Below are 8,078 nucleotides of genomic sequence, written 5' to 3'. Positions count from 1 at the left end.
CTATACATGTGTCTCAGCCCTGTTCCGGAGACAGAAGCTACCTAAAGTGTAATTGAACTTAAAAGAAAACATATATTTTAAGAAACTCATAAAATGTGGAGTCAGAGGTAAAACTAGACTGAGAGAGTAATTTACTATCTAATGAGTTCTATGTACATATTAATTTCTTATACAGTTTCCATTAATTTGAACTAAAACCATAATATTTTCACAATCTTGACTTTTAATTACATGTGGGTCTGTTTGTTTTTCCTTGACGGGGATATAGCCAGATAATGGCAAATCCCTAGATAAGTGAGAGCAAGTGATTATGCTCTTCTGCCTCTTATCTCTTTCTCTTGCTCAATAGCTTCCTTAGCATCTTGACAGCTTGAGAATCCATGCAGCTCAGCTATGTTGATTTAAAGACTCAGACTGGGTAGCAGCACAGCTTTCTTGACACTTGTGTGTCCTTACCAGTAGATCTATATGGGGACAGAGTAAAAGCAACTGAGAAGTAGCACTACCACCGGGCCACAAACAACACTCTCTGATTTGTCCTGGTTGTCTGTTTTCTCACCTTGTGTGTAAGATGCAGAGAACTTCTTTCAGCTGAGACAAGCATAGCCAATTCCTACTGCTTTGATTAGGAGTTTCCTTTTGTTGGCCTACATGGTAATGATGCTGCCTTTGGAATACAATGATCTAGTTGTGAGCCTCATCTTATGTATGTACAGGACGCATCCAAGGTGAAATCATGGCTCCACCGAAGTCTGTGGCAAAACTCCCATTGACTTCAATAAGGTCAGGATTTCATCCCTCATCAGCTGTCTGACTAAGACTGGACCCTCTGCCAACTGATTAAATTCATTCTAATGTGTCTGGTTATTAGATGACAGATATGATTTTATACAGTCAAGGTGCTAGGCAGCAGTCATTAGGGGAGGGAGAGCCCCTTTTGCTCCAGATATTAAACCACTAATCAATGTGGATCCAGCTGTACAATTTCTGTAGAAGACTGTCCATTTTTAGATGGCTATTTGGAATGCTGGAACAGACATGAGTCATTTTAAAGACACCCAAGGCATTGATGGAAACTCTCCCAATCTTAGCAATTGAACCAACTCATTCAAGATACAAAAGTGAAGCCCTTGCCAAAAAAAGAGAAGAAAATAAAAGAGAAAATTTTGAGTTCATGAAAGGATTTCATTTTTCAAACCACCATTGTTTTATTTTTTACAGTTAAACATATACTTCCAATATAATAAAACTCCAGAATGTATAGTAAATGTTAGTTTCACATATTTTTTCCAGTAAAAATGAATGAGGGCTTTTGTTTCTGTTTGGTTCATCTGCTTTGTCCCATTCCCTTCTTGACCCTAAAATCCAGGAAGAAAGACACAGGGTCTGATTCTCAACTGCCTTGCCCTTTATGTAGTCATTTACACCTGTGTAAAATAAATGCAAAGTGAGTGTAAAATGTTACCATCCAAATCTGGTGATATATTACACTCACTTTACCCAGGTGTGAATAACTGTAAAGGCGCAAGACAGTGGAGAATCTGATCCACAGTTACTTAATTTTAAAAATATCTTTTATTACCCTCATCTGCCTTTCCTCCTATTGACATTTTTTGGTACGATTTTGAAGGAGAACCACCACCCTGGATCTTCAAATTTCTGCATAACACTGACTGAGTAAAAAGAGACATTCCATTCCTACCAATTTGCTGGCATTTTATGTTTCCATCACAGTAAATGGAATGAACAAGTTCTGAGGGGTTGCTTATACTGTAAACTCATTGGGGTAGGGGCTGTCCTTTGAACTGCCTAGCACTATGGGGTCCTGGTCCATGACTGAGGCTCCTAGGTGCTATTGTAATACACATAATTCTAATAATTAGTAATAGCTGGTGACAGGAGAGACCAATAAGCACTGATTTGTAGGAGAAAGTGAGGGAAATTTCCCCCTCTAAACTTTGTTTCCAGACTCTAGATCATGATAATCTTAATAATCTTACATTTATATAACAATTTTTTTTACAAAAGATCCCAAAGCACTTTACAAACACTAGCCCTGATCTTGCAAAGAGTTTCTTGTGGTCCACCCCTGTGCACCCACAAAGCATCTGGTGGGACCAGGGCCTTATACTTCAATGGGTATGCTTACACAACCTGTGGCAGCATTCAGGCTTGGGCTGGAGCTCTGGCTCTGAAGCCTAGGGTGGGGGTGCACAAGCCCTGTCTGTGGATCTGGGCTCTGAGACTCACTGCCTCGGGCTGCTACTTGCTGTGTAGACATACCCCATGAGACTCTGCATGTGTGCAAAAGTCCTGTAAAGATGTACAAATGTCCTTAACTTTATGCACTGCGAGTACTTCCACTGAAGGCACTAGGACTGCTCACGGTGTGTAAAGTTAAATATGTGCCTAAGTCCTTACAGGATTGGGGCCTAAAATCCTATGAGAGAGTGAGAAACAGATCTCTTTAGTTTCAATTTGTTTACAGAGTTGTCAGCACTTTGTGTATAGTTTTTTTTTGTTTTGTTTTTTGTTTTAAACGATTTCCTCTGTAAAATCAATTTCTCTTGTTTCTGTGTTGGGGTTTGTTGTTGGTTTTTTGTTTGTTGCAAGAAAAGGGGATATTAAAAACGGGATAGATAAGAAAATTTTACTGACTCTACTGCCTAGAGTAATTTTTTTTTTTATTGTTAAGGAAGATTATCATTATTTTCCTATTATTTTAACATGTTGTCAAATCTTGTGATATTTATCACAAGTTTCATGAAATTTGGTGTTTTTCTTAGTGCCAGTTCCTCAAGTCATGTGATGAGACTATCAACTTCCCTGTCAAATCAAGCAGAGTTTTAATCCTCATGGTTGCAGAGAAAAGCTTGAAAACGTGAACCCTACAGGCTCCAAAACTAGAAGGTAATTTAAAAAAAAAAAAATTCTAGTCATGATTTCTGGGGCCTTATTTGTGACTTTTGAACCCTTGCGCCCTAATCCTGCAAACACTTTACACGTCTGCTTAAATTTACTATTTACAGTTGAAATATTCAGGGTAGCAACGTTAAGCGCATGCACAAATGTCTGCAGGATCAAGACCGTAGGATTGGGAATATTACCGATGATTGGTGTTATGGTACGGGACCGGCACCTAGATATCGTCTCGGGGCTGCTAAATGTTCATGGCAATTTTGCCTGTGTGTGGGTTTGCCTTACTATTTGTAAATACGCTACACAGAGCTGGATTTGCGCCAACCACAGAGTTCAGAGCTGTGGCCAGACTTCTCCAAATGTGCGGGGAGAGGAGGGAATATCTGGCTCCCAGGTTTTGGTTTGTATGCCTTCTCTAACACTCGAACGGACTCCTCTCCCCGCAGCGCCCACTCTTTGGTGCGACTTCGCCTTCTGGGATCTCAGCAAAAGCGAATCACAGCCCAGGAAGCGGCAGCGCACCCTCTGGAGCTCCGGAGGAAGATGGAAAGAGGCGTGGACGGAAGAAGAGGGAGGTTTCGGCCGGAGGCGGGGTCGAGCAGCACGGACTGCCTCCCTCCCAGTCCCATTGAGTCACTGGCGCGTTGCGGGCTGTGCCGGAGCGGGGAGCGATTGTTACAAACAGAAGCCCGGAGAGGAGCGCGAGCTGGGTGGGCGGGCGGACGGACGGACTCTCTGATTCGTGCCGGGGGACAAAGTAAAAGAACCTCCGGCGGCTGGACGTTCCGCAGAAAGATACATTCCAGGGTCGGAGCAGCAGCAACAACACGCAGCCCGGGGGAAACTTTCCCACAGTCGGAGGCAGCGGACCCTGCAGGCTGCAGCCCTTGTTGAGCGAGGGCGAGGAGGAGGAGGAGGAGGAGGAAGGGGGGATAAACTGGGGACCGAGAAGATGAATCGGAGCTTTAATAAATCTCAGACTCTGCGGTATTTCGATTGCGGCGAGGTGGAAGTGAAGAGTAAGGTAAGGAGACTGTGGCTGGACGCAATCTGGAAGCAGCCCGGTGCTTAAATGAATGGAGACCCCCCCCCACCCCCCACATACCTCCCCCTCCAACCTCTTTGCTTTTGCAAACGTTTTCCGAGTTGCAACGAAGGAGAGAGGTTGTTCCTGGTGGCAACTTTTAAAAAAGGCTGCGCTGCTCTCGGTATGTAGTTGCGATCATATGGCTCAAACTCTCTAGCCCTCTTTTTTTTTTTTCCCTCCCCCTCCCGGTTTAAGCTGGAAATGTAAGGCGGTCCCCCCCCCTGCATCCACAAAGAGAAAGAAAGGGCTCACACGGCAGCTTGTCTGGAGATCTAGGGCACTTGCCATGCGGGGGACTTCGCCTGGCAAGTTTTGCGGCCAATGTAAACTCTTTATTTTCGGTTGCACGTTTCTCGCTCCGTGCGAGTCAGTAACTGCCCCCCTCCCCCCCCCCCCCCGCGCTACGATGTGCTGTTTACACAAAAGCCGAGGTTTTTAACAGGGTGGACAGCCCGTTAGTTCAGTCAGTCTCTGCTTAATCCCGAAGGGACGTGGGGGGTGATACTGTAGTTTTGTGCTCATTCTGGATTCAAACTGATGCAATGAAACTAAAGTTTGGCAGCTCTCTTAGTTTTTTCTTAAAAAAAAAAAAAAATCATTGTTTCGCTTTGATAGCCTAGTTCGGAAGTTTAGTGTGGCATGTGGTAAATGCAGCTGTGAAAAGAGGAAAATATCTCCCCCCGATGAATTCAATCCCGCCTCCCCCTTTACCTTCGGAATGCCTAATAGCCTTTGGTCTCAAGTTTTCAGGCTCCTTTACAAATCTCCGCCTGAGTCAGCGCTGTAATGTTTGTTGCATGTCTTCAGCTGTGTGCGTTTGCTCTGTAATCCTGTTTAAACTTGTTTGGGTTTTTGTAATCATCTGATTATCTAGTGAATTTCTTCTCTCTTTGTTGGGAGGAAGGCTCTGCTTCTAGGAATCCTGCTAAAATACTTTGTCTGGTGATCTTTCTTTCACAAAGATGAGAGCCCTGGCTAGGTGCATCCTGAGCTGTTATGCTTTGTTTGTTTGCTTTTTGTTTTGTTTTTGGTAGCTTGATGGCTTTCTCAAGAGTCCCCTAGGGAATATTGAACTTGAGCAAGCCTGCCTGTCTTGCTTTAGGACCAAGCCTGACCAATGAGAGAGCGTGTGTTTGTAATGAGACATAAATTACATCTTCGGTATACACTGAGAGAAGTGAGGTGGAATTCTAAATGCTTCCGGTTCCCAAGTAATAGTAGTAAATTAACAGAGCCAAAAAAAAAAATCCCATTGAAATCACCTAGTAAGTTTCTGGTTTGTTCATTATGCCAAATATTCTTCCATGGAACACCTAGTGGTAGTTCAGACCCTTTAGTCTAGCAAACAGGGCCTCAGTACTGGGAGAAAAAGAACTGGATTATCAGCTATACCACTGACATGCTATGTGACTTTGGATAAGTCTCAATGTCTGTTTCTCAGTTTCCCCATCTATTAAATGGGGATAATACCTACACACCATTATAAACCACTTTGAGATCTATGGATTCTATGTAAATGCTAAATATTATTGTTTGACAATGAATTTAAATTAGACCATAACTTGCAAAATTAGAATGTTGCAAAGCAGCTGTGTGCCTAAGCCTTTAAAATCCTGTTTTCAAGTGTGTGTATCTCAAACAATCCTTTTGGGTTGAAATGCCTACAGTTTAGTCTCAGCAAGAAGAGGTGAGTTTGTTTCTGTTCAAAACTTGATCAAAATCCAATCAGCCACTTTTCAGTGGAAAAATGTCTAGTACTTAAATATTGAACAATATTTTTTTTTTTTAAAAAACTAGGTCTAGTTTTAAAAGTTCTCATACCATGATCTCTCACTAAGTCCTGCTTAGTGAGCACCAGTCACAATGCAAGTTTTAAAGAAACAAGGAATAAAATTAGCCTTTTGTAAAACTTCATGCAGCATTCCAGATTCACTCTAAAACATATTAAGATGTTAGTAAACTTGGTTGTGTGTCCTGGCCTCTTCATCTACCACAGTAGTTGTTAATGGGACTGTTTTGATTCAATTCAGAAAGCACATACGTCTGCTCTTGAAAATATACAAAATTTGAAATAGTTGCCTGTGGTAACTGAAAGTCTACTTTAATATCTGGGATATTAATGATTTTCAAGGTGGCATCTCAAATGTAGGTTTGGAACACTTTATTTTCTACCCTCCAACCTGTATGGTAACCCTGGCAAACTATTTCAGATTGTGCTTGCTGTGAATGCATAACAGAAGTTTTCTACCCACCCAGTGTACCCCAAGAAGTCCTCCAGACCCAGTCAGATGAATGCTTAATTACCAAGTCATACATACAGTGCACTTGACCCACATTTTCAAACCAAACATGTCTAACATCTGCAGATTGGGCAAGCTGTTATTATAAATCTCCAATTAATATGCAGTAACCTAGTTATCTGTTTATTTTCTGTGGTTGTTTAAAAAAATAAACCTCACTACTAATAAGCACCTGACAGCCTGTTTCTCAGCTGCAGAAACCCTCCAGATTTATCCCAGGAGCCTACCTAATGCTTGCATGTGTGATTTATTGATTGTAGATTTCTGGAGAGGGGATTGATATAGTGAGAATATTTGTGTGGGAAGAGGGGTTTTCTGGAAGGGCTTCAATGGTTCGGGGCTGAGGAAAGGTATGTCTGGCTACTGATGTCAAGAGGTTATTTTTATGCCAAGGAAATGAAATGCAGAAAACAACATTACTTCATTCTTAAGGTGGAAGCTTTAAATGTTGGACAAACTGAAAATAAATAAATATATACACACACACACACACAATCTATATGTGATCCAAAATACTACACATGCAATGCATCTATGTTAATGTTATGTTGGAAATCTTAACTCTTGAATTTCCTAACCTTTGTGTTTAAATTGTCAACCTTGATGTTGTATTAGCCTAACTATTATCCATTATTTGTAGGAACACCGAGTGTTAATTATGTAGCAAGTTCTTGTGATTCGCTGTTGTAGTGAGGTCTCTGTTTAAATTACAACTTCATTTGATGTTTTCTATAAAGCTCTTAGCTATCTCATTCTAATATACCGAATTCTCAATTTCAGAGTGTAAGCTGGTCGGCCTGAGAAACTGTTTCCCAACATATAATATTGTACACCAGGCAAGTTGTTACGTTTATGCAGGCTTTTATACCTTTCAGTGAATCCTCTATGATCCCTAGTTGTTGGAGGTGGGGTACCATGCTAGATAGGCTGTTGGTTTGTCCTGGTATGACAGTTCTTCTGACCTGCCAGGAAATACGGGATACTCTACGCTTTGGTTTGGCTTTACTCTTGTGGCTAAATGACCACTTAAAGACCATATAGTCAATGCGACTGTTCCTGGCAGCTGTGCAGAGCCTGATTTTTAAATAATTAGAATCTAGTCTCCTTTAGTTTGTAAGCGTGAAGCCTGTCAAAACCTGTCTGAGAACTAGAAAGTTGAGTATGAGAACTCATTTTTTCTCAGCTATTCTCTAATGTTATGGTCTGGCAGGTGGGTGCAGTACTAAATCTTGAACCAGAGCATGTAATTTAGCTCGGGATCCAGGAGTTCCTTTATGGCAGATCTTGGAAGGGAAGAATCTCTTTTAATGGAGAAGGTAAGCAAACGGGAAACCACTTTCTTTGGCTATTACCTTGACCAAGATTTGTAGGAGCTCCAAAAAAAAATTGCCATGGGACACCTGACAGCTTTAATTATGCTTCCTCTGGAGCCATCCCATCTTATCCTGAAGCAGGTAATCATCTGTTTCCATAAAAACCCAGCAATTTAGTATTTTGCATCTTTTATGATTCAGATTTACTCCCTATGAAAACTAAGGATGTAATCGCTCCAGACTAGTTAAGTTTAACTTCAGATTCAGGTTTAGATGAGTCTTAACTCTAAAGGAAGGGTCTCAAAAACTGGAGGAAGTTGCTTGTGTTTTTTCTGTTTGGAGAGGTTGTAGGGTGTTGCATACATTGTATAATGACATCTGCTCAGACTGCTAGATAAGAGAGACTTAAATTTTGAGGTCCCTGCTGCATGGCAGGAGATAGAAAAGGGGGCAAGATTC

The 8,078-nt window shown here is 41.6% G+C and overlaps 1 protein-coding gene across 1 annotated transcript in view; it reads left to right on the top strand.

Moving 5' to 3' along the window:
- The first annotated feature begins 2,284 nt into the window (after positions 1-2,284).
- PARD6G (par-6 family cell polarity regulator gamma) overlaps positions 2,285-8,078 on the top strand; it is a 94,179-nt gene continuing 88,385 nt past the window's right edge. The window contains exons 1-3 of the mRNA XM_067537567.1: positions 2,285-2,387; positions 2,787-2,910; positions 3,366-3,943. Of these exons, the coding sequence (XP_067393668.1) occupies positions 3,872-3,943 (72 nt within the window). The 5' untranslated portion in view covers positions 2,285-2,387; positions 2,787-2,910; positions 3,366-3,871. The remainder of the gene's footprint in view (positions 2,388-2,786; positions 2,911-3,365; positions 3,944-8,078) is intronic.

This window comes from Emydura macquarii, unplaced genomic scaffold (assembly GCF_026122565.2).
Source record: "Emydura macquarii macquarii isolate MOO-44397 ecotype Brisbane River unplaced genomic scaffold, CSIRO-AGI_Emac_v2 contig_431, whole genome shotgun sequence".
In the NCBI taxonomy this organism is placed as follows: domain Eukaryota; kingdom Metazoa; phylum Chordata; order Testudines; family Chelidae; genus Emydura; species Emydura macquarii.
Note: the sequence above shows the minus strand (reverse complement) of the source record. Positions and strands in the feature narration are given on the sequence as shown.